Source organism: Ostrea edulis, chromosome 3 (genome assembly GCF_947568905.1).
Source record: "Ostrea edulis chromosome 3, xbOstEdul1.1, whole genome shotgun sequence".
NCBI classification, from domain to species: Eukaryota; Metazoa; Mollusca; class Bivalvia; order Ostreida; family Ostreidae; genus Ostrea; species Ostrea edulis.
The window spans coordinates 6,569,172-6,597,125 of NC_079166.1; the positions used below are offsets into that span (position 1 = coordinate 6,569,172).

General features: G+C 37.0%; 1 protein-coding gene and 1 long non-coding RNA gene across 6 annotated transcripts; one reads left to right on the forward strand and one right to left on the reverse strand.

Annotated features, from left to right (window-relative positions):
• Nucleotides 1–763: 763 nt before the first annotated feature.
• On the reverse strand, nucleotides 764–27,625 carry LOC125653943 (uncharacterized). 5 transcript variants are annotated; one of them, XR_008801658.1, is made up of 8 exons: nucleotides 25,710–27,625; nucleotides 25,235–25,413; nucleotides 20,861–23,288; nucleotides 19,378–19,511; nucleotides 15,407–15,510; nucleotides 10,412–10,541; nucleotides 9,553–10,058; nucleotides 764–859 (listed from the first exon to the last, which is right to left on the reverse strand). It is a non-coding gene; the product is annotated as an uncharacterized LOC125653943 (long non-coding RNA). The 5 variants fall into 5 exon arrangements; XR_008801657.1 differs by having other exon boundaries at nucleotides 25,235–27,624; XR_008801660.1 differs by lacking the exons at nucleotides 25,235–25,413; nucleotides 25,710–27,625 and having other exon boundaries at nucleotides 20,861–21,003; nucleotides 23,117–24,495.
• On the forward strand, nucleotides 7,793–10,381 carry LOC125673084 (E3 ubiquitin-protein ligase Midline-1-like). Its single transcript, XM_056159835.1, has 2 exons — nucleotides 7,793–8,120; nucleotides 8,396–10,381. Exon 2 carries the CDS (start codon nucleotides 8,426–8,428, stop codon nucleotides 10,085–10,087), a length of 1,662 nt encoding a protein of 553 aa, XP_056015810.1. The 5' UTR covers nucleotides 7,793–8,120; nucleotides 8,396–8,425; the 3' UTR covers nucleotides 10,088–10,381.
• Nucleotides 27,626–27,954: the final 329 nt, after the last annotated feature.

Below are 27,954 nucleotides of genomic sequence, written 5' to 3' on the forward strand. Positions count from 1 at the left end.
AATAATAATGATAATCTATTCAGTGATAGTGAGAAATTGAATAAGTGTGTCAGACACCCACTTTGAATCTGTCTACGTTCAAATATCAGACGGAAAGCGTTCCTTCAGCCCCAAATTCGAGGCTTATCCACAATTCTGGTTTTTTAACATACACGTCCTAAACTGTGTACCTTGCAGTAAAGCAGAGAAAACTGCAATTGCTGTTGATTTCTGCTGGCGGCCGACATGCGTGTAAATTACTCCGCGAATCTGCAGCTTTTTCTATTTCGACTCTGTTTTTAATACATTTCACGGAAAACTGACAGTTTTTAATTTGCAATTGAATTACAAGCATTTAACATATAAATTGTTTTCTTCATGGAGAAACGAATGTACGATTCGGTTTTTATATTTATTTCTCCATGAACAAAATAATTTATATATTCAATCCTATAATGATTCTACACACAACAGACATTTCCACTTAAAGGATACAAAATATGTCCGGTTTAGGATTGTAAACTTTTTTTTTTTTTAATTTACAAAGCATTATCCCGATCATCATATTTTCCGAGCGATGGGCGTGATATTGTACGTGTTGGTTTCGGAGGATCGTTGGTTTCGCTGACTATTATATATAAACCTCCAAAATATAATAACAAGCATTATATTGTTATTTTTATTCAATAAATCACTGGAAGAAAGTTTTCTTTTTAATTTCTGCTGTATTTCACTATTTCAAAACAACGTAAATATTCAGGATATAAAACTCGAACACGTAATGTAGAGTGATCTCGCATGCGCGAGTGCAACAGAAGTTTAATTATAATATACACATGTACATAGACATCTGGAGGTTCATAATTCCACTCAACTCATTCTACAATAGAAAACAAAATATGTTAACTACATGTACATTGATATACAAAATCGGCACATTACGCAAGCTTCTCCTGGACGTAAAATACGGGTAATTTACATGTTCTTTATCTGTAAACAGGTGAGTTTACTCAGGTGACCTAAAAAAAAAGGGGGGGGGGTTGACTGCTCGAAAACATTGACAGACACAAAAATAGGGATTTTGTTATCATTGGAGTGGGTTGATTACATGTATCCAATGTATCACTTACAATTACATTTCATTTATCTTTCTCTACTACTATAAAATGAAAGGGGGGTGGGGGTGGGGGGTGTTATACACAACATATGGATACATACGTAAATATAATATCGAGCCTCACAGTATCAAGCATTCCGTCAAAATTTTGTTTTCCTGTGAATATGTGTATGAGAGACGGTCTATTTGAGACATGGTATATTTATGAGAGAGAGAGAGAGAGAGAGAGAGAGAGAGAGAGAATTTAAATGTTTTTCATGTTTTGTTTGTTTATTTTACGTTCCTTTGAGAACCTTTCACTCAAATTGAGACATCACCAGCTGTATGTGAAGTAAAACCTAGGCTAAGCACTCAAGGCTATAACATTGAATTTTGTTAACTGTCAACGCATGTCGTAACACAGGATCTCCTTTTTAAAGGTCACGAAAAGTTGAAGATATCGATTAGGGATCAAAATGAAGAGTGGGGCACAGACCCCTGGACACACTCGAGGTGGCATCAGGTGCCAATCTGAAAGACCTGTGATTATCACTTTTGTCGAAGAGCACATGTATGTCTAGGTCTCAGGTTCCACGCGACCATAGCATTAGCGGGGTTTGAACTTACTACCTCCTGGTTACGGAGCGAACGCTCTACCATTCATCTCCGCGACCGTTTCATAGTTATCTCCCCTTTAAAGTTGTGTTTTTAGTTTCTCAAAAACACTGCATTTTTTTTCCTGAGTATACCTATAAAATGACATTTTGCTCCAAATACCACGCATATAATATTGAGAGTCTACATTTATGATGTTTTATCATCAAAGTTCATGGAATATTGCATATGCCAATTAAAAACAAATACCGATGAATTTCATTGTGTTCCGATTCGTAAAATATTACATTTGTGATAACCCAAACTTCGTATAAAATTCAGTGATCTGAACGTACCTTTCATGTCGTCATTTTTTTCTCCGACGCAAGACTCTAATAAAAATAAACATCTTTTTTTTTTTAAATCCGCCATAATAAAGAAAGAACCAGAGCCACAAAGTACTAAAATTGGCCCTTTTGCCAAAATAAATGAGACTTTCACAGTTGATGCTCTAGGATTTATAGGTTATAGAACAATTCATTTTACAACTATATCTTTTCTAGTTTTCATTTTACAGTCGTTTAAACTTTGTGCTGTTTTTCAACAGAAAAGCTATATAACGTCATGATGTTGACGTTATGAGAATCACAGTGTAATACACAAAAAATGGACGCATAGGTTAATATACATTCTTTGGGTTTATTTTAGTTGTAAATCACAACTAATAAAATACTAGGACACTTGTATATTTTCTATCACGATGTTTAAATTTGTGATATATCCCCCCTCCCCACTACATAACACTTTACAATTTTTACACGCTGTTTAAAGGACCACAACAAATAGTATTGGTTTACCGTCTATCTCAAAGACGAGTTTATATTTTCAAGTTGCATTGATATCTATTCGTATCAATTTCCATTAAAATTGATATTAATTGACGATAAAAAAAAGAGAGACAACTGTATAATTTTGGTTAAACTTGAGTAACTAATTAGAAAATGGATTTTTTGAACATCCACCTCGTAAACTAAATTTTTTCAAATAAAACACGATGGACCTTTAAAATTGTCGGCACCTCTGAAGTCTTATAATTTCCGAGCGAGGTAGACCTTTTAAGTCCACGGAGGATCTAAGTGGATATCTGGCACCTGTGTCTCCTTTGTGCACACGTGCACATTCGTGTGATAAAAAAAAGATAATAAATACTAAGCGAAATATTTGTGGGTGAAAATTAAAACGTATAAAACGGTGACTTGTATATATTCATACCATTTAATGATATATATTATTGTAAATTTAAAATAGTAGTTTAATTTTAAAAAATGCACCTTCACTGTCTATCTTTAAAGAATTATCATACTGATCTGATAACTTCCTTAAATTGTTTACATGTTGGAGTTTGCTATTCGAAACAATTCATCTTATGACGTTCGTTATGTATTAGTTTTTCACGTTTATATGTTTGAGTGGACAGTATCGCTAAATGGATTTTAATTATCTCTAAGTAGAAACCTCAACATGTTTGTAAATCGGGATTATTTCTTGTATATAGATATATCAAGATATTGATACATATCCGTATGCAGACTTCCCCGTAGACGTTCACACCTAAATTCTCGACACCCGTACACAAACACCTGTACGTGTTAGTCGGCACATTGTTTCACAGCACGAGTAGCACGAGTTCACCAAATAAGAGACTTTCAGGATCATTTGACTTTAAAAATGAACAAACGAATATCACATGATATAAATTGGCAATGATTTCAATTTGATAAATAGCATGAGTTATACCAGCTCAAAGAAATGTGGACCATAAAATGACAAATAAAAGCATTGAGTTTTGGGTCCATTATGTTCTTCGTGGACTGAATACATTTTGTTATCGAAGATAGAAAAAATTATTTTAAAAATGCCTAGATTGTCCGCTTGCATAAACATGTATTACGGTGGGGGAAAAAACTAGTAAATCCAATGAAGTTGTTGTAATATAGATTATATATTTATTTTATTTTTGACTGAGAGGGCGTTAGATAGCTAGGCACGTAACATCGGTTTTAAAAAGAGAGGGGGCAGTCCTAACTTGTGCCAGCCGAATAATTTAACACGGAAAAAAGGGAAATTAAATATATCAGAATGAAGTGGAATGGTTAATTAATAAGAAGAATATTGTTCATTTCAAGATTTGATTAAACTTCCCGTACCTGTATACAATTACTGATGCTCTCTCTCTCTCTCTCTCTCTCTCTCTCTCTCTCTCTCTCTCTCTCTCAGTTATAGATTCAGTACTGTTGTATGGCGTGTATGAATAGAGGCAACTAAAATGCAAATCGTCAAATCATTTTGTCTATATTTTTTTGTGTGTAAACTAGTTGCATTTGACATCGATATTTCAAAGCAGCAAACTTGGATGGGTCGACACTGCACACTTAAAGAAATTGAATTCGGGAGGGGGGTTGGGACAGTTTGAGTGGATGAAGACCACCACCGCCACCACACACATGTACACAATTTAAGGTTTTGAAGATTGGTCTATTTAAGCACAATTTCCTGTTGCTATTGTAGGCTGGATTATTAAATTAAGATATATTTATTGGCAAAACACATGTCCAGTTTATTAATTGGCAAAACATATATAATATAGCATTCAGCCCGTATGTCATAATTTAATTTTACTTGTATCACGCAATTTGACTTGTTGAGCAGCCGAAAAAAATATTTGTTTATATTGTATAAATGTAACTTGGTATGGGGACATACCTCCCTGACAACTAAGACGACACTACTTTTCCTTTTCTAATTTTACATTGGACAATGGAACACTGATGCGTTGATAGGCCTTCGAACTAGGCCTATGAAATAGATAATCAACGAAATTAAACATGCACAATAAATACTGTATTGTCTTACCCCCTCCCCCTAAAAAAACAAAAACAAAACAAAAAACAAAACGCACAGTCTTTGTTTACAAGTAAAGTTACATAAAAATAAAAAATAAAAAAACTCTTGACATATACGACGATATCATATGTGAAATGTAAAAAACAACAACCGGTATATCGAGTATTTTCATATGGGGGTTACTTGATCCGCCTATCGAATCATAAAATGCGTCATGAATGTCTTACAACAGATGACGTCATGTCTCATCGATAACATGTGTTGTGTATTGCTATCTATGAATTGCTTACATAATTTACTGTGTCGAATTTAACTGGCGACAATGCTGCATGTTATGGTAAGTCATATTGTAGTTTAAATCTGTTATTTTGAATTCCATTTTGCCTGACCAGGTCATGCTAATATTCAGCCCGAAAATTGGATGTACTGTAGGTCAAAGAAGGACTCGCTACCAATGTACGTGAAGTTAGGTTAAATAAAACAGTTATTTCGAATGTTGACAGTCTAAAGCTGCGTAGTAACAATTTTGTAAAATAAATAAAGCAAAAATTATTCGATATGATATCAGTACCATACAAAAATACTTGCGTGAAGCCTGAATATTTTCTGATATATCCCAAAGTGACAGAAGACGGCATGAACATTTCAGTCACTAGGCCTAACAGTTTCGGTAACTCGTTTTGTTCAATGATAATGTTTATGATAATAATGTAAAACTGCCAAAATTGTACACAGTTTTTAAGCAACGATGCAATGAAGATGCTTTGTGAACGACTTTAAAAGATGAAAACAAATAGGTATTGAAAATGAACATCTATAACCTAGTAAAAGGGCAAAACAATCTGCAACCGAAAACTATTATTAGGTGAGGGGATTTCCCTTGCTTTAAAAATAAACACTGAACTAAAATGACCTATACATGACATGAAATAAAAAAACCTAGTTTCTTTCTCCATAAGATACTTAAATCAGCCATATTATCTGTAAAATTCAAGTTTACCACAACCAGCGTATTATAACCGTGATATTTTTCAGCAATCCGGAATATCGTTTTTTGAAAAATAAAAATAGTGCTCCTAGCTCGCCCTAAAATATTTGTGCATGTATGTTCAATTGAAAAGGTGTATATTATAAAAATACGTTAAATATTTTGGGGGAGATGAAACCAGTATGCCAAAATCTTTACAAAATACCCAGTTTTTGGTGAAAAATGACAAAAATACGGTACCATATCCGGTTCTAGTATGTATACAGCTTTAGTTGTGCTCCTATTTCTAAAATCTAACATGTTTTTTTTAAACCCCGGATTCTGATACACATTTATAACACCAAAATTCCTGTTCAACATTTACTTTCATTTTTATATATTTTAAGGGTCATAATATGGGGTTTGTGAATCAGGTTCTTTGGAGACAGAAATAAGAAATCGCTGTTACTGGTATAGAAATGTTTCTTTAATTTGGTGTTCGGACCGCTATATTTCTGCACCCAAAAAGCTTTCCGCAAATACCTGCAGTTTTTTATCCTCTGCGGCATATCTGATGTCGTTTCAATTTCCATTTAATACCCAGTCAAATCAGTACAAAAAACCTATAATGTCGCATTGATTAAAAATTAATACTTCTATGTGTGATACTGTTTTTATTTTCCTACTCAGAACATTCCTCGGGGAGAACTCTCGTATATTACGTCAAAATTAACGTCAAAGTTGGTGACGTCGTCAGTTTGATATAGAGTTTTCCGTTGAATATATTACAGCTACTATGGTAGATAAAGAATAACAATGGCCATATTCATGAATTGAACATTCTCAAATACCAGATTTAGTATTTTGGTGAATTTTCTTGACAGGGCAGATTTTAGTTAAAACAGTACTTTGTTCTTTGTGTGCTTAAAGGCGGAGAAACGTTGAATTTCATTAAATAGGCACATATCATTGTTTTTCACAGTGAGTGGGGCGGGGGAGGGGGCAATTTTTTTTTTACTACATATATATAATGTACTATTAATAATAGTTTGATGGGGATAAATTTAACATTAACATAAGAAGCTGTCAAACACTGAACTTTTATTCATGTCCCTGATGCTTTAAAGTAAAATATACATAAAAAAGTTAATATATTGCGATTTACCGTGCATAGGTAAAATATTTCACAAATGTAGTTAATGGCCCTTTACAAAGCGTCCTGTAATATAGAACTATAAGCCACAGCTCTTCAGATAGAAATGTGGGTGGTTTCATCCCCATTACCTATTCGCACCTAGTGGATTCCCACCTTTACCTGTACACCCCAAGTGAATTCGTTCTGAGTGGTTTCGCCCCCATTGAGTATGTAGCAACAATGGTCGGAACGATTGATCAATGCATACTCCCCTTAAATAACGATGAGCAATTGAATAGAAATTAATTAATGCTATATATTAATTTACCGACGCCCAAGGTATGCTCATTTTTATCATTATACCAACAATTTTTGGATATTTATATATGACAACAGTGGTCGGGACGATTGATCAGAGCATACCTTCTTTTAACGATGAGCAATTTAATTGAAATTAATGAATACTATACAGTATATTAATTTACCGACGTTCAAACTATGTAAATTTTTATCATTATACCAAGAATTTTTGCCATGGCAAGTTGCATTCATTGTGGAAAATCAGTAAGTAAAAATTATTATATGAAACAGAATTAGCATTATGTAGATAAAATTAGTGTGTCTATCATGTGATTTTATTAATCTTAGATATATTTATATGAATCACAAAATGAAAAATGAAATTTTTTGAAAAATTAGCAATCATAAAAAAAGATCATTGATATACATTTCATAACAAACATACTTTCAAGAGACTTATATTGCCGGTAAAATTGAATGAAATTACAGACCACAGTTTAGATTTTTGCAAAAGATAAAGTAAACAGGAATATTTTTTACACTTCACCGATGTCAGACATCGGTAACTACACCAATTCTACCGCGCACCTCCACGCTGTTGTACCTATAACTAGATTCTATGCAGGTAAATTGGGACGAAACCACTTGGTGCGAATCCACTAGGTACGAATAAGTAATCGGGACGAAACCACCCGATACCTTCAGGTATGGCGATGAAAACAGGTCATGTGTCATGGTGGGCGTTGTCAAAATAAAGATCCCTCAACGAGTCAAAACAAGGCCCCACTGAATTACAACCCCCTCCCCTCCCCAGTGTCGTCAAGTAGACCTTGTAAATTTTTGTTTTGTACCTTAAACGCAATATTATCTGTGTGCACGGGGCGGAATTTCAATAAGTATAATCAATTATTCATTGTATACATTTATTTGATTGCATTTTATTTCTTGATGAAAGGAAATTCTATCTTCTGACGGAAATGTTGACACATCTACCCAACGCGATTCAGGTCAAAACAAGTTTTAAAACTATTTACACAAGCGATAACACGTAGATAGTGTATACAGACTGATACGCCGCACAGGTATTTAATTCTCAGGACTTGACGGAAGGTCGAAAGAACAGGGAGGCCATGTTGGATTTTAAGGTGAGACAGAATTATATATACGCATTCGGACATTGTAGTGTTAATAGTATCGATATTTCTGTGATTAATGAGATTAATCTGATCACTTAGATATTAACCTGTGATCAACGGAATCGATCTGCTCATTTCGTTACTGAATTCATAAAATTTCGATATCATTTCATTTGAAATATCAAATTCAATGACCACAGCGTTTCATATCATACTGTAATTCTAGCTTCTCAATTGTTTTTACATGTCAAAGTCTCTAATTAAGATTCTTTTTTTATTGACAGTGAAGTTCTCGTGTGATCCCGGCGTCAGAAATGCATCCCCGGCGCAGTGCTCAGGAAGTCCTACTGTGTGACCTCTGTGAAACTGTCCCCCTACAGAGTCACTGTGAACTTTGTAATATAAATCTCTGTGTTAACTGTGCAGTAAAGCATCTCTCAGACTCGTCTAAAAGACACAATGTCGTGCCCTTTTTACAGAGAAAGGCTACCCCTAACTACCCAAAATGTCCGAAACACGCCGATAAACACTGCGAACTTCACTGCGAGGATTGCCACATTCCTGTCTGTATTACCTGCGTCTCCTCAGGTAAACACAAAGGTCACGATATGTTAGATATTCTGGAAAAACTCAGTGCTAAAACAGAAAGTTTACAAAAAGATCTAGAAGAACTAGAGACGAGAATTTATCCCCGGTATGAAGAAATGGTAACCGATGTCCAAACTGAAAAAGCCGAGTTAGAAACGAATTACGGGAAACTGACCACAGTCGCTGACCAACAAGGAGAAATCTTACACCGGGAGATTACCGCCATTGTCAACCGACGGAAATCCGCCATTGCGGAGATGAAAATTAAACATCTGGACGCGCTAAATAAAAATACAGAAGAAATCACACAGAAAATGATTGAACTCAAACAGATCATGTCCGACTTGAACTCAATCCTAAAATCAAACGACGTCTCCTTAACCTCTACTTACAAATCTAGGAATTCCGAATTTAGAACATTACCGCCTAAAGTCAGAGTCACAGTACCGAGTTTCTCTCCTCAGAAAATAAACAAAGATCAGCTCAATGAAATGTTCGGTTCTCTGTCGCCATTATCCATTAACACAGAACATGGCGACACAATCAAGTCAGCAGAAGCTGTATCGTCTCCTCCAGTCAAACCACTGCTTGATGAGCCGCGCGTCACCGCCACCATAGACACTGGGTATTACAATCTATACAGTGTTAGCTGTCTGAGTGAAGATCAAGTCTGGACACGCGGGGATAACGAAACCATGAAGCTGCTCAACCTCCAGAGTAAACTACTGACATCAATACAAACCAAGTCAGGGGACGAACCGCGGGACATAGCAGTGACACGGGACGGAGATCTTGTTTATACTGACGAGAGAGATAACACTATAAACTTAATTAGGAATAAACAGATACAGACCGTGATCACACTACAGGGGTGGATACCTCTCTATGTCTGCTGTACCGCGGGTAACGACCTCCTGGTTACCATGGACAGTGATGATGGAGAACAATCCAAAGTCGTGCGTTACTCCGGCTCCACAGAGAAACAAAGCATTCAGTTTGATGATCAGGGTCGTCCTCTCTACTCATCTGTTTATTACATTAAATACCTCAGTGAGAACAAGAACCTGGATATCTGTGTGGCTGACTATGGAGCTAGTGCAGTAGTGGTGGTCAATCAGTCAGGAAAACTCCGATTTAGATACACTGGTCATCCCTCTAATACCAAGCAATCATTTAATCCAGTCGGCATCACTACAGACAGCCAGAGTCACATCCTGACAGCAGACTGTTGGAATCACCGTATCCACATCCTAGATCAGGACGGACAGTTCCTCCGTTACATTCACTGTGATTTAGAGTCTCCTCAGGGTTTATGTGTGGACATCAGAGACAACCTCTTTGTGGCTGAGTGTCACACTGCTAAAGTGAAGAAAATCCAATATCTATAATCACAGTGTTCATTACACATCTCTACACAGTGTTAATTACATGTCTAACCACAGAGTGACTTACAGCACCGTGTTAATTACATCTGCTTGTTAATTACAGTCCTGTGTTAATTACATCCCTATGTACATTACAGCCCTGTGTACATTACAGCCCTGTGTACATTACAGTCCCCTGTTTGTGATGTGTAACATGTACTTGTGTTTGTGAGTTTAACAGAACATTATTTTGTTTGTGAATTAATTCAATATGTGTTTGATTTTCCAATATATATATTAGATAAACATGATACAGAGTTCAGTCTTACATTATTACTGAGTACTTACTTAGATTTGTAGTACTGTAACAGAGAGTGACCCCAAACGTCCAGTCTTCATCACAGATCTTCAGATTCAAGGTCACAGTCTTCTGTTTACCATCAATAACATCACACCACTTATCTAAATCTCCACCGTCCTACAAAATAAACAAAGTGTAATCATATCAGACTGAATTGTCAAGGATAGTCTGTGATATGTAAATGTAATGGGAAGGAAAGAAGATATGACTGAACCGGGAATCGAATCCAAGGCCCTTCATTCACACGATATGATAGGACCAGGGATTGGACCTGAGAAACCTGTATTACTAGTCAGGTGCTCTAACCACTGAACTATCCAGATTGATATCAATGGTTTGACTGGTCAGGAATCAAACCCGAGACCCCTGTATTACATATGTAATAGTCAGGTGCTTTAACTACTGAGATATCCAGATTGATATCAATGGTTTGACTGGACCGGGAATCAAACCCGAGACCCCTGTATTACTAGGCAGTTGCTCTAACTACTGAACTATCCAGATTGATAGCAATGGTTTGACTGCACGAGGAATCAAACCCGAGACCCTTGTATTACATATGTAATAGTCAGGTGCTCTAACCTCTGAGATATCCACGCTGATATCCACAATACAAAGGAAACTTTTCCCATTACAATTTGTCTGTTGTTATTAACTTTTCGCATTATGATCTTCTCTAGGAATTCAAGTTTGTTCAAATGAAGGATCAAAGGGGAAATAATCAAGAAAAGGCAAAAATAGGGTGGGGTCATTTAAAATCTTCTCAAGAACCACTGGGCCAGAAAAATTAAGATTGATGTAAACGTTTCCTGATACATATTATAGATACAAGTTTGTTAAAGCCATGGCCTGCCTGGGGTGGGGTAGGATGTCATCAGGGGATCAAAGTTTTACATGGAGATAGAGAGGAAAAATCTTCTTCACAAGATTAGAAGGTCATAATTAATCACATCAATATGCAAGCATGCCCAGGTAGTGCAGATTCAAGTTTGTTCAAGATGTTGTCCTCGGAGAAGGTGGGGAGGGCACAATAATGGACACAAGTTTTATATGGGGATATATTAGGAAACATTTTTGAAATTCTTCCCCAACAACAGCAGGGTCATGTTTATATGCAAACACGTTCAGATAGTGCAGGTAATTCACTTAAACAAATCATGTTCAAGTGTAGCAGGTGTGCAGATTTAAGTGTTTATACCCTTGTGACTATATCCGGGGAGGGGGGGGGGGCATATTGTCCTGTCCTGTATGTCTGCCCCCTACTTTATTATTGCTAAATGTGTACTAACTTTTGAATTGTGGGTCATATGGCTCTCATATTTCATATATCGGTATTCTATGCAACAAGACCTTCCTGATAGTTTTTAACCCTGTGACCTTAATGAACTGTAATTAGAGTTTGACTTTTTTGTATATAGATTCCTTATGACAGAACCTTACATCTTACACCATTTTCTTTGACTTAGCAGTCTTGACCTTAAAGTTTGACTTATATTTCAAAACTTTAGCTGAAACTTGAACCTTGCTGCTCATCACTTTTGATTTGTGAGTGATGGGTCAATCAATTTTCATATGTGCGTCTTGTGACAAAACCTTTTTACGTATCAAAGTTTTTAAAATTGGGACCTCGGAGAATGACCAACTTTTAAGAAAACCTCATCAAGATCATATCTTTGGAACTATTTAAGCTGGTGTTATCATGTTTTGTATATAAAATACCTTATGACAAGACCATTTGATAAGATTATATTGAGACAAGGCCATTCCTTTCCTACCTTGTCACAATAAATGACAAGGCCTTTCCTTTCCTACCGATCCCATGGGGATCCGGGTTAGAATAGGTCCTCAGTACCCCTTGCTTGTCGTAAAAGGCGACTAAATAGGGCGGTCCTTCGGATGAGACCGCAAAAGCCGAGGTCCCCTGTCACAGCAGGTGTGGCACAACAAAGACCCCTCCCTGCTCAAAGGCCAAAAGCGCCAAGCATAGGCCTAAATTTTGCAGCCCTTCACCGGCAGTGGTGACGTCTCCATACGAGTGAAATATTCTCAAGAGGGACATTAAACAATATTCAATCAATCCTTTCCTACCAAAGTTGTTGACCTTGTAACTTTAACCTTGATCTTGACCTACTTGTAGAAAAACTTATCCTAGGCAATATTTCCTTAAATATTTAAGTAGGTCTTTCATACTTTGTATATAGATTCTTAATGGCAAAACCTTTCTTCTCATACCATGACCTTTGACCTTGTATCAAGGTTATGCAGTGCTCATTTTGGCCTATGTTGGGATCACAATATGGTTTTTTTTTTTTATTGGAATAAAGATTGAAAAATCCCAACAGGAGAATAAGAGGGTTCATCTTGATTCAGGTGAGCATTGTTGCCTATGAGGCTCTTGTATTTATGACTGCTGAATTACCTTTAAGCATGACATTTTAACTTGGCATGAAGCTGGTTCCATGTTACTCAGTTGGTAGGGCACCTGACTAGAGATTCTGAGAGCACCTGACCAGAGATTCTGAGAGCACCTGACTAGAGATTTTGAGAGCACCTGACTAGAGATTCTGAGAGCACCTGACCAGAGATTTTGAGAGCACCTGATTAGAGATTCTGAGAGCACCTGAACAGAGATTCTGAGAACACCTGACCAGAGATTTTGAGAACACCTGACTAGAGATTCTGAGAGCACTTGACTAGAGATTTTAAGAGCACCTGATTAGAGATTCTGAGAGCACTTGACTAGAGTTTCTAATACCACTTGACTAGAGATTCTGGGACAGTGGGTTTGAATTCCAATCTAGTCCATTGTATTTTCTGTAGCAAACAGCTATGTCTACAAATATTCATGGGGAATTAAGCTGTCCTACAGCACATATAGGACAAATGCCCCCGCTTGTGGGACACATAGTACGACACTAACCAGTCATTTATCAAATTGATATAAATGAACCACACGTTCAGACACATGACCACTGACAGTAAACAGTGTAGCATGTCGTCCAGAGAGGGAAAGCATAAATGGGTAAACAAAATTTACGTGTGGATCAGTATGACCATTTGATAAACCAAGAGCTAGGAGAAACACGTGCAGGTCTTTAAAAGTACATTTGTAAGCACTTTTCTTATCTGAACTCGTCACACGTTAGTTTAAAAACATTGTTCAGTCAATAGGGATATGGAAAGGCTTTCGTTTAGAGGAATGCATTATAATTTCTTAATTCTAGAAAGCAGAAAATAATCCCATACTTGAAAAGTAAGTGTGGATCCCCTAAGGGGTATTTATGTCTCCCCTCTTCCCGGGGGAGAAGTATTGTTTTTGTACAAAGTTATAGTGGATCTGAGGGGTGGAGAGTGTAAAATAGTTTATGTACATTTCTCCTCCTATGTGGCTTATCGGAGTTCATTATGTCTTTGTTCCTGCCCATGCTTTCTCCTCCATACCATGCAGTACATTAAGAGGAGGCTTCATTTGATGCACCTCCAATTCGGGGAGCTGGGGAGTTACTTGTTTTTCATAAAAACAACTTCTATTAAACAGGTTTCTACACAACAAATTTGCTGTCATTCTAAATCACGTGATGCAAAATCTCTTAGTCAGCATGAAGAAACCTATTATAAATTCCGGATGATTTGTTTTTGTACAAAGTCATATCCCCCCCCCCCCCGATGACCATGATTTGAAAATACTTCAATTTTAATACCTTGGGATGCTTTGATATTAGCATGAGTATCCATGGCCCTGCTGTAAGAGTTTTAAAGATATTTCCTATGTTGTCTGACGTGTTTCATACCGATTGTTAGGCCGTTCTTGGCACACTGATTTTTACTACAGATAACTCCGTTTACCTGATCAGGATATAAGGCTCACGGTGGGTGTGACCGGTCGACAGGGAATGCTTACTCCACCTAGGTACATGATCCCACCCCTGGTGTGTCCAAGGGTTCGTATTTGCCCAACTATCTATTTTGTATTGCTTATAGGAGTTATGAGATTGGTCACTTCGTTATCTACGCCTTTCCTATAATCCCTGTATAACACTTTGATTCCCTAGTGTGATCTCACCCTATCCCCAGGGGCAAAAATTAGAACAAATTTGAATTTGCACTACCTGGAAATGCCTGCACATTAACATATAGTGATCAGGACCCTGTTTTTCTTAAGAAGATTTTTAAATATGTATCCCTTATATCTCCCTTTAAAACTTTGATCCCTTATCGTGACCCCATCCTACCGCCGGGAGCCAAGATGGGAGAAACTTTAAACTACATTACCTGGGGATGATTGAATATCAATGTATTCATGGCCCTACTGTGAGATTATTAAAGATATTCCCAATACATTCCTATGTAAAACTCTGATTCCCTATAGTGGCTTCACCTTACCCCTAGGAACCTTAATTTGAACAAACTTGAATCTGCACTACCTGGGAATGAATGCTTACATATCAGTATGATTACTATTATGACCCTGTTGTTCCTGAGAATTTTTAATGCTTTATCCCATGCATCACCATGTAAAACGTTGATCCCCCATTGTGACCCCATCTTACCCATTGGTACCATGACTTGAACAAACTTGAATCTACACTATGTCAGGAAGCATTCATATAAATTTCAACTTTTCTGACCTAGCGGTTCTTAGAAAGATTTTTAAATGACTCCACCCTATTTTTTTTTAATTATCTCCCTCTGGAGAGAGCATTCATGTCCCTCCATTTTGCACAAACTTGAATTCTCTTTACCCAAGCATGCTTTGAAGCAAGTTTGGCTGATATTAGTCCTGCGGTACGTGCTTGAGAAGAAGTCAAAAATGTTAAAAGTTTATGAAGAGACGAATAGACTGATGCTGGACAATAAATGATCAGAATAGCTCACTTTAGCTTTCAGATCATGTGAGCTAAAAAGAATTAACACAACATACCCCAGTCATGGCATGAATGAGGCATAAAAATGGAACATTTTGAATAATTTCATAAACAAACCTAACATTTTCTACAGCAACAGAGCTATCCAAGTCCTTCAGAATGTCAGAGTCGCAGGACAATTATCCTCGTCAATCAGCCAGACATCTCAAGTAACTGCTACCCTGTAAAATTTATTTTAACGTTAAGGATTAGGTAACCAAAATGACTTCTTCACACCATTACATTATGCTATTAGAACACAAATGTCTACAAAAAATCCATGTATTCATTCTGAATGTACCAAACTGAGAAAAAACCTCAATTTAATAACATTCATAACACAGCATCTAACCTATGTATACATGTACATCAAGTCCTATGCAACATCAATGAAAAGTTTCTCACAACCTTACCTCCCAACGTAAAGTTCAGAAAATAGTTCTCTATCCCCTCATATCTCAACGTAAAGTTCAGAAAATAGTTCTCCATCCCCTTATGTCTCAATATAATGTTCATAGAATAGTTCTCATCCCTGTCACCTCACTACATAAAGTTCAGAAAACAGTTCTCCAACCCCTCACGTCTCAACATTCAATTTAGAAACTAGTTCACCACCCTCTCACCTCCCAACGTAAAGTTCAGAAAATAGTTCACCACCCCTCACCTCCTACCGTAAAGTTCAGAAAATAATTCACCACCCCCTCACCTCCAAACGTAAAGTTCGGTATTTGTAAATATGTTTAATACCTAAACCATGAACATGTATGAATAAAGGGTCTTAAACGTTCATTGTAATATCAATCTTACTTAACCCTATTTTCCCCATAAATCTTGTGGCATCATATTAACAATTTTTACTTAAGGGCAGATTCAACTCAGAATTTAAGAATAAAGGATTGATGAAAAATCAATAGAAAACATGTGTTGTTGAATTAGTGTACCTGGTGTCAACAACAAAACATTAACAACAGGTCCATTGGCCACACTGCTCACCTGAGTCACCTTGGCCCATATTTAAAGATTTTTCCTATATCAGGAAGCTTTCGTGTAAATGTTAAAGGCCAATGGTTCTTTAGAAGAAGATTTTTAAAGAGTTTCCCTATATATTTGTTTATAAAACTTTGATCCATTATTGTGCCCCCATCCTTCCCATGGGGGGGGGGGGGCAATAATTTTAACAAACTTGAATTTGCACTATGTTATGAAGCTTTCAGGTAAATGTAAACCTTTTTGGTCCAGTGATTTTTCAAAAGACGATTTTTAAAGATTTTCCCCATACTTAGTTACCTCGGTATATCGCCATTTATTATATTGTCATCCCCACATACCGCCAATGAAATGTGTACAATGGATTTCCATAAACACTAAAAATTCTATATAATGCCAACCTCACCTATCGCCACCTGTTTTCAGGTACAAAAGATCAAATTGCCTTTCTAAATCTCCGATAACAATGCCAATGACCAAGGATCAGAAGCCCTAATTATTCATAGTTGGTCTGCTCCGCTGAATCAGAGCAGAACTAAATCTAGTATGTGTCATGAAAACAGGTAAGTATTGGTAACTGCAATAATAATATACTCAATTAAAATTGTCTTTAAAATTGTCCAATAGTTTTGCCTACGCATGAACAACTGAGAAACAAAACTACTATCGGCTGCACACTTCCATCAATGTTCATTTGCACACTAACTAAATCTCTATTCCATGGGATTTGCTATTAACTGCTGTAAAGTTTGTGTATCATGTGACTTTTGTGTGTATTTATTTGTGTGACATCATATTTCTGTGTCCCAGAAAAAAGTTGCAGCCATTACATGTGTGTTTGTCAACCTGCTCAACCAATTCAGTCAGCGTAGAATCTACCATGACACAAATGAAACTATTGTAGATATACTTACATGTTTTTACAAATGCACAAGGGCAGAATATGCATTTTATAGCAAATTTTAAAGAAGTAAAGCAAAACAATTATTTTTACATATCGTGTTATATGTGGACGGCAATAGCTGGCGATATAACGTGGTAACAATGTGCATTTGTATGTAAAACTTTGATCCCTATTATGGCTCTATCCTACCCTCGGGCGCCATAATGTTAACAAACTTGAATCTGCACTATGTCAGGAAGCTTTCATGTAAATTTGTACTTTCCTGCCGCAGTGGTTCTTGAGAAGAGGATTTTCAAAGATTTTACCTATATATTCGCATGTAAAAGTTTGATCCCCTAATGTGGCCTCAACCGGAGTCATGGTTTTAACAAACTTAAAAATGTATTATGTCAGGAAGCTTTCATGTAAATACCAGCTCTTCCGGCCCAGTGGTTCTTAAAAACAGATTTTTAAACGACCCCACTCTATTTTTTGTGATTTTCTCCCCTTTGAAGGGAACAGGGCCCTTCATTTGAAACAAACCTGAATTCCCTTTACCCAAGAATGCTTTATGCCATGATTGGCTGAAATCGATCGAGTGGTTCTGGAGAAGAAGAGTTTTATAGATGGTCAATGTATTTTCACTATTTCTCTATTAACTCCCCTTGGAAAGGGGCATGGTCCTTCATTTGTACAAAGTTGAATCCCTTCACCCAAGAATGCTTTGTGCCAAGTTTTGTTGAAATTGGCCTACTGGTGCTGGAGAAGAAGATGAAAATTAATGTGAAAAGTTTATGATGACCCCGACAACAGCGGACAATGTGCACATTTCGGTCAGAAAAGCTCACTTAAGCCTTCGTCTCTGGTGAGCTAAAAATGGACCTAATGTACATTATTTCAACCCAATAAATTTCAGAATGTCCCCACCGTTATACCATAATTGGGGTCATTGGCCTGTTGTGTTTAACCTTCCCAGGCACCGATGGTCTTATCCTATCCCCTGGAGCCAGAATTAACAAGCGGTACTGTGAGCAATGCTCACTAAGAATACCCCCCGCTTACCCCAATCTCCCAAAGGGTGTTGGTAATAGGTAAAACTTCAATATTATGATCCAAAAGGTATTTAGGAACAAAGCATCTCCATGCGATGAAAAAAGCCATTAAAGAATTTAAATGGAAACCATATTGCTACTTCGATGTCCAGTGCGCATGACCTTTGACCTTTTGACCCCAAAATCAATAGGGAACATGTTCATCCCATGGGTAGTCCATATGTATGATATGGTGACTGTAGGTGGAAAGGATAACGCTTTAGAGCCTGGAAACCATATTGCTACTTCAATGTCCAGTGCGCTTGACCTTTAGACCCCAAAATCAATAGGGAACATCTTCATCCCAAGGGTAGTCCATATGTATGATATGGTGACTGTAGGTGGAAAGGATAACGCTTTGGAGCCCGGAAACCATATTGCTACTTCGATGTCCAGTGCGCTTGACCTTTGACCTTTTGACCCCAAAATCAATAGGGAACATCTTCATCCCATGGGTAGTCCATATGTATGATATGGTGACTGTAGGTGGAAAGGATAACGCTTTAGAGCCCGGAAACCATATTGCTACTTCCATGTCCAGTGCGCTTGACCTTTGACCTTTTGATCCCAAAATCGATAGGGAACATCTTCATCCCATGGGTAGTCCATATATATGATATGGTGACGGTAGGGGGAAAGGATAATGCTTTAGAGCCCGGAAACCATTGCGTCTACAGACTGACGGACGGATGGACAGACAGACGGACAACCCGATTCCAGTATACCCCCCCACAACTTGTTGCGGGGGGTATAAAAAGTTAATAATATATTTGAGGAGGTTTCACAAGACTTATAGAGGTTTCTTCATTTCTACCTCTGTAGTTCTGGAGACGATACTTAAATGACCCCATCCTATCTTTTTTCATTTGTTGATTATCCAACCTTTGAAGGTGGGAGTCCCTTCATTTAAACAATTTTTAATCCTTTAGCAGTACTAAGTTTGGTTGAAATTGGGCTCTGTGATTGTAGATAAGTTAAAAAATAAGTTTACAGACAGACGGACAGACAGATGAACAACAGACAACTGGTGATCAGAAAAGCCCACTTGAGCTTACAGCTCAGGTGAGTTAAAAAGATAGAAATTTTACCAACTCCATTCAAAAGTTTGTCTCCAGAAATGGATCAGAGATGCTAAGAAAACCTCTGTCTTCTTTAAAGAGATACCGGTAAGAACTGCTGTAGGCCTACTGCAGGGTATCACCATCTCATGAGGACCAGGGAGCTGAAAAACCAAAGTGACAATGAGTGCTGGAAAGGCCAGAAATCAGACAGGTAAATGAAAGTTTGAACAAATTAAAAATCCTCTTGAATTTTGTGAAAGGAAACCAGCTTGTTCTCTTTTAAACAGAAGACTCACTGGCCTTATTGGTCACCTGAACATTGGTTATATGTAACACTAAGACTAGAAAGTCAATAACAATTTTCCTATATTGACCGTGCCTTCGAGCGTGACCCTGACAGAGGGGTCATGGATTTTACAATTTGAATTCAGGTTTTTTAAGGTCTTCATTTCGAGGGCCTGGACCTTTCCAATTGGGAAAAATAATGGAATATTTGGTATTGGGAATGGGAACTTATGTCAGCCCCCTACAGACCCTAAAATTTCAGAAATTAGAGGGCTATTCAAACATCACAAAAAAGCATTCAGATGGTTGACCCTCCTATACACATTATCAAAACAGACAGGTATACAGACATTGCTGTACCATAATATGTCCCATCTACAGACGGACATACAGACATTGCTGTACCATACTATGTCCCATCTACAGACGTACATACAGACATTGCTGTACCATAATACGTCCCATCTACAGACGGACATACAGACATTGCTGTACCATAATACGTCTCATCTACAGACAGACATACAGACATTGCTGTACCATAATACGTCTCATCTACAGACAGACATACAGACATTACTGTACCATAATACGTCCCATCTACAGACGAACATACATACATTGCTGTACGATAATACGTCCCATCTACATAGATACAGGCATTCTTGTACTATAATACGTCCCATCTACAGACAGACATTCCTGTACTATAATATGTCCCATCTACAGGCGGACATACAGACATTGCCGTATCATAATACGTCCCAACTATACACGGACATACAGACATTCCTGTACTATAATATGTCTCATCTACAGACGGACATACATACATTGTCGTATCATAATACGTCCCATCTACAGACGGACATACAGACATTGCCGTATCATAATACGTCCCAACTATACACGGACATACAGACATTCCTGTACTATAATATGTCTCATCTACAGACGGACATACAGACATTCCTGTACTATAATACATCCCATCTACAGACGGACAAACAGACATTCCTGTACTATAATATGGTACAATGCATGTAGCTATAACTCATATCTTTCACTATGAACCAAATTTACAAAATTCAAACAACATTTAATATGTAAAATAACACCATTAACAAGTGCTGTATTATAATTTACATAGTCTAAGGGAGATCACTGTAAAATCTGCCTGCATGCTCTTTACATGATCTAAACTTTTTACATTAAATATGAATACTTCTCTTAGTCTTCTCAGGGCAAATGATGACACCCATTGATTGCTACATCCCATCAATTTTCAATAAAGTGTTCAGTCTCCAACACCAGGCAATGATGGAGTGGTGAGTTAAGAAAATGTCTTCTGCCCATTCATACAAGTCCCTACAAAATTTCAATGATAAGTTATTGCCAAAATTGAGAATGTAAATGAGGCTGAGATGATTGAGTCACATATGTTGCCAGCTGGTAAATGTCACATCCCTCAGAAGCCAAGTCCCTACATGTAATTCCTGTTTAAAGCGATGCAATGTACAATAACCCGTGAGGCTGTATACATTATGTACTCGGGGTGGGTGGGTGAGTCGTTCTTGCAGCCAGCAACACAAATTGTGTACTCCTTCTATGGAAGTGTCACCTCAAAGCATGAAAATAATTAAAATGTTGACAAAGAATGAACTTTGCTGAATGCATGGTCACTTACATGAAGAAAATGACAAAACAAAGATGATGTTGACTATCATGAGTGTTAGTTTTTATGACAAATAAAACCTCAGACTCATTTTTAAATAGTTGCCTTTAAACATTTAAAGTGTGTAACAAGAAGATTTGATTTATTTCTTCAAGATATTAGAAATATTTGTTTTGTTTTCTTAATTATTTGCTAGTAGTTAACATGGTTATTAGGTATAATACAGTGGAACCCGTTATTACATTCCCCCTTTATTACGTTAGTCCGCATATTACGTTGGAATTTCAAAGCACAAAACCATTTCTTAACAAACCTATATAAAATAGACCTCGTTATTACGTTGTCCTAAAATGCCGGGACTCGGTATTACGTTGTAAATATTCCGACAAAAACGTAATAAACCCCTAATTATTCAATAGTGATTCTCAAAATAATAAGCCATTCACACCTTGACTGCCTGAGGCAGTCACCACGTAAATTTCCTGGTCTGTTTGGGGATTAGAGACGCTTGACTGATCACGCTTCGATAGATCTAGCGACATCAATACAGGTGAATACCCCGTATAGAAGCCAGTGATAAACAATTAAATAATGTTTATTTAGAAATTGTACTCTATGAAATTTACTTCATTTTTCATATTTTGATAATCAAAGAAATAATTTCTCAACCACCTGCGTGTTCAACATAGTGTGATTACCTTCGCTATTAAAATTCTATTCACGGACAGCTTTGGCACCAAACAAGAAAGACAAAATTTATCGTAGCAATGTTACAACCGCTTGGATAACTGCTTGGACATAGGTGACTAAAGGTGTTCAATTAAAAAAATTGTTCGTTGTTGGGACATGCAGCTTGGGTGTTCGTAAATCTCGTCTATACATACACCAATCTATCGGCCGATTTGTGCACGGCATTTACCTCAGTGAATATTTTAAAATCCCTTGATGCGCACGTGATTTTAGTGCCATCATTTAGCGTTATAAATGAAATCTTCGTGCATCATTATATATTTTTTTTTATGTGGATTGCGCTTAAATTGTTCTCCATGCATGTTTATCGTTGGTGAGAAGTGTGCAAGTGTTGGGTATCGTGTGTGTTTTGTGTCTATAGTTTTGTTGTTTTTTGGGTGGGATTTTTTTTTATTGTGTTGTGTATTGTGTAATTAGAGAACTTAATAAAAAGGATGTTTTGTTATTTTTTAGTACGAATGTTGAATATGAACCGGAACGAGTTATTGAGAGAAATTTACATGAACGCATTGTTTTAAAGTTGAACAAAATGGCAGTCCAAACGAATGCAGAAAAAGCAACATTTATCAAAACATCCTTATGTATCCTACACCGAAATAAAGAAAAGGGATAAGAACATGCAGAATTACGGACATTAAAGATAAGATGTAAATAAAACAAAGTATCATAGTCTTTTAAACAAAGAAACAGTAAAGATATATTCACACACCCCTTTCACGGAGTACCAACGGACGATATACACTTTCCAAATGATATTTTTAATGGATTTAACTGGGAACGTTTATTACGTTGCCCCCGGTATTACGTTATTTTATCGTGACAAAATGGAAAACGTAATAACGGGGTTCCACTGTATATATACTATTTGTTAGTAAGTTTCAATAATGAATGTTTGAAATCTGAGAACTTTTTTAATGAAAGTGTTTTATTTTATTCAGTCATGAAATTTGAGCCAACCGTTTTCATATCCATTGAGCCAAAGGGGCAGTAAAAGTTCTCAGATGATTCTAAAAAAAAAAATAAGATGATAGCAGGCCAAGTGACCAGGAAGTATACATAATTTAAAATAATGTTGCCCTGGAGCTCGTAATGCTTCTCGAGAAACTTCTCTGATCGGACACACAGTGCTGCCCACTCTTCTGATAATGGACCAGACAGCTCCATTCAATGTCTGTGTGCAGGGTAGCTGCTACGATCCCTACCATTAGCTTAGTGGACAACATATATCCTAGATAAAATATAGACAATACGATTGGAATAAAACACATCAACATCTCAGTTCAAAAACAAAAACAAGCAAGTCATATTGTAGACGAGCCCGAGATAAAAAATGTAGACATCCCGAGCATCATTTTAATTATTCATCTAAAAAAGTGGACACCCCGAGCATCATTCTAATTGTTCAGACAAAAAAGTAGACATCCCGAGCATCATTCTAATTGTTCAGATACAAATCATTAGTTTTTCAATCATTCTTTGATAGTAATCTATTTTTGATTTTTACACAAAATGATGCATTTTTAATGGACTGTGCCCCACAACAAAATCCCGCAGGCATAAATAGTGCATCCCCCCTACCCTGGGGTCATGATGTATTGTAAACAAACTTCATTGTGAATCTACAAGACTTGAGTACACATAATAAACTTTTGATGCTGTGCCCCAAATTCTACAGGTGAAAACAGTGCATCCTCCCTACCCTGGGCTCAAGGGTGGTGATGTAAACAAACTATGACTCTACAAGGGTGGTGATGTAAACAAACTATGACTCTACAAGGGTGGTGATGTATTAACAAACTATGACTCTACAAACCATAAAGATGCTAGAACACATAATTTTGAAGAATTGCATTCATTTTGTCCTTAAAATGATTTTCATTAAAAATGTCTAGATTGATCATACGTAATAATCAAAACTCTTTTTTACCCCATCCTTCCCCCAGGGGTCATCTTGATAACATATGAAATAACTGTAATCTACATATGAAGATGATCATCTGAGTTACAGACTGTTATGACCCCATCTTGAACCCAAGAGTCGTGTTGTGCACAAATTTAATGTACAAAATGATATGCTTGCATATATCTATTTGTAAAATGAATTTAAATTTGTGGTTCCTAAATAGAAAATTTATCTAATAGAAGAAAACAGTTTTCCTCTGTGACCTCACCCTGACCTCAGGAGTTATGGTATGAACAAACTTGAATGTACACTTCATTCAGGTTAAATGTATATTGATTTTCCAATATATACCAATAACCATTGCGATTCTTCAGAAGATTTACGACAGAGACTTGATGGGCGTTACTGGTCACACGAGGTTTTGTATGTCGTATGTCCATATTTTTGGAGCTCCCATCTGAGATCATTGTGTCTACAAACTGGAATCTACACTAGTCGACATGAGGATATGGCATTACAACTTAAAGAATTATATGTCATATATACATGTGATAAGGCATTACAACTTATATATGTCATGTGTGGATTTTGAATGTATCTTGAAAGTATTCTTTTGTAATACATTCCTACATAAACCTTTAGACTCCTATATTCCCCCACACTGATGGGTGATGGTCACATTGGTGTGCATAAATTTAAATTTCCTATAATCCTTTAATAGTCCTTACTCCTAGAACACACAGGCCAAATTTCCTATAATCCTTTAATAGTCCTTAATTACTCCTAGAACACACAGGCCAAAACACCAAACAACATCTTGAACCTTAACATCAAATGACATATTTGACAAAAGCTTTTCAATATTATGAATTCTATTTAAATCTTCGAACCCCTTTTAATATTCCATCATTCTCCCTAACAGACAGCCGTGGCCTAAACATGCAGTGGGTTACCCCCCCCCCCCCCCCCCCCCAACACACACTCACACACACAGAGTTGGTTGAGTATTTTTTTTAAGAAAGTAACTTTTCTCATTTCGAGGTCTTTATCCCCTTTTTGGGTGGAAAAAAGTACACATAAGTCCCACCCCTTTCAATATTGCTTGGATCCGCCACTGGTGTAAATGCACTCAAAGTTACGTCAGGTGAAGTAAAGGTTGACAATCCCTAGTTTCTGCCACAGAAACTAGACAATCCCTAGTTTCTGTGGAAACGAAGGGGTTATTCATATTCGGTCTTTCTATACCACAGAAACTATAGACAATCCCATACATTTGTTTTATGTGTAGCGGTCAGCCTGGTTCGATCGCCGGTGGCCTGTTAGCTCAGCTCAGTTGGTAGAGCACTTGCCTAGAGATTCAGGGGGCCCGGATTCGAATCCCGGTCTGGTCCGTTGCATTTTCTCCCTTCCTGTTACATTTGGTGCCCTTGGAACTGACAGGTTAAAATGCCTGCATGGGGAAAAAAGATCCTGGGTTAATGTCTTCAGGTGTGAAGACATTTAAGGAGGGGGGAATGTAGCGGTCAGCCGGGTTCGATCGCCGGTGGCCAGTTAGCTCAGTTGGTAGAGCACCTGACTAGATATTCAGGGGGCCCAGGTTCGAATCCCAGTCTGGTCCGTTGCATTTTCTCCCTTCCTGTTACATATGCAACTCGCATATATAGATAATTTTAAAACAAGACGATATATTCAGTAATACCTAATAGCACTGTACCCGACAGTTATTTTTACTAAGTTAGTAAGTACCTGCAAATATCCCTAAAATGAACTCAGAACTGTTTTTCACGGCATCCATTTCCGTTTTCACGGCAAGTGTCTTCTGCTTCATAAAGAAAGACAACTCTGGTAAATTCTTCGTGGCATGAAACGAACATGGAAAGAGTTGTATTTCTTGAAAACAAAATCATTGGCGAATCCAGAAAATTCTCTCAAAAAAGGAGGTGAATCAAAGACCGCAAAATAGCAATTGCTAAAAAAAAAAATTGGGTGATAATGTTAAAAGAAAACCCACCCACTAGATCCGCCACTGTAAATTATGTAGTGCTCAGCTAAAAATTATCATTACAAAATATTAGCGAATATCATATCTTCCCACTCCACATATTTATTAGATTGTCAGAATATTTGTAGTGTGAGGGTATTCTATCAAAGTTACTTCCCTTTGTTTAAGGTAGCTCCATCCTCATGTGACTTATCAATATTACTGGATAAAAGTGGAAACACTGTTTTAATTTCCACTCAATATAGTTTAATTTGATTAATAACCAAAGAAAATGGATATGTTGCCACCTTTTAAAGATGTCAGACATACAAAAACAGAAGCATACATCAACATCAGAAAGTCAAACATTTTCGTCAAACAGAATAATAAAAATAGATGAAAACTTGTTGAAGTGACAAAATTTAAATATGAAACAGTTTTAAAAAAAAACTGCTAATTCACAAATATGTATAGATTAATTGTGGATATTAGGGAAACCAATGATAATAGGCATCCAGTAGAGGAAATTCCAGCATAGGATTTATTGCCCTTGACAACATTTTTTAAATCATAAATAATTGTTTATCTGTGGAAAATATAAACTTTTTCAGTGTTGATGGTTTACCAGATTTTTTTTATTATATCCAGTGAATAAAATTCCTCAGACAGATATATTTCTATCATGCAGATTATTCCTTAAGATTTTTGCAAAAACCTATGACATCACATGAGGATCGATCAACCTTAAACCCGACCGGGTTTCTTATGCGCGTGCCGGGATTGTAACACAGGGGCGAATCCAGGAATTGCGGTTACGGGGAGAGCTAGTTTATGAGACAGGGGGTCTGGGGACCGCCTTGAGGCCCCTGATGGGTCCAGGGCACAGCCTTGGTGAGGACCTATGTGGCGAAGCCTCCGGAAGCTCCTGGATTTTACAGATTGTATAGGGCTTGAAATGTGTCTCCTATTTAATATATAGTCATTTATACTTTTTTTTAAAAATCATTTTCAATAAGGTGAAATTAATGAAATGACTCAAGGGAAAAAAAAACTAAGTTCTCCCGATAAAGTAATTTAAGAAATTTAAGAAATAAAAAGATTTTGTCATCTATTTTTCCGGAAGTGGAAGAAATTATTGCTTCTTTTATCGTTTAGTATATTTATCTAAACAAGATACCGATTTACCTTGAAATTGACAATTTTAGGGGAGGGCGGCTGCGTCCCCCTTAAATCCGCCACTGTAAGATCTGGCTGGTCGGATATTCTAGAGTGAGTTAACAACTTACTTCAGTACGGTTTAGACGTATTTCGGGGACTGCCAGGGCTAAATTCAATCTAATTAAGATCAGATCCTAGGATACGCTCACAATCGTTACTTACGCAAAGTGTACTGCGCGGATCTAAGAAGTCTGATTTGAATTAGATTGGGGCTAAATTCAAAATTATACAGCTTTTAAATGGTAAATATCACACTCCCTTGTACTTATTATGATGCTGTTTCATATCTTGCTAATTAATTTGTAAATACCTGTGATTTTAATAAGAATATATTATTTATTCTTAAACACTGAAACTCTCGTTATTCTTTTTGAACACGGAGATACACGGGAATACTGAAAGTCCCGTTACAGTAGATCCACGCCACAATTTAAAACCGTTGAACATAGCAAAGGCGATGATAACACCTTTATTTATCCCCCGGATATAGTTATAATATAACTATGTGTTATAGTTAAAACCTACAATTATATGTTTTATTCATTACCAAAAAAAAATTACAAACGCCCATAAAAGAGCAAAATATACGTATGTATATTTGTCCCCCCCCCCCCCCCCCCCCCCCCCCCCCCCCCCCGCTATTCAATTTGTAAATGACAACTGATATGCATACATACAGTACAGTCCACTAGTTTTCCCCGAAAAATACGAGCCCCCGTGGACCAAAAATCCTTGGTTCACCGTGGGCCTAGAAAAAAGTCGGTGCCTTTGAAGTTGCGATTTCTGCGCTAG

Coding starts and splice junctions, on each gene's coding strand:
- LOC125673084 (XM_056159835.1), top strand. CDS start 8,426: ATGCATCCCCGGCGCAGTGCTCAGGAAGTCCTACTGTGTGACCTCTGT.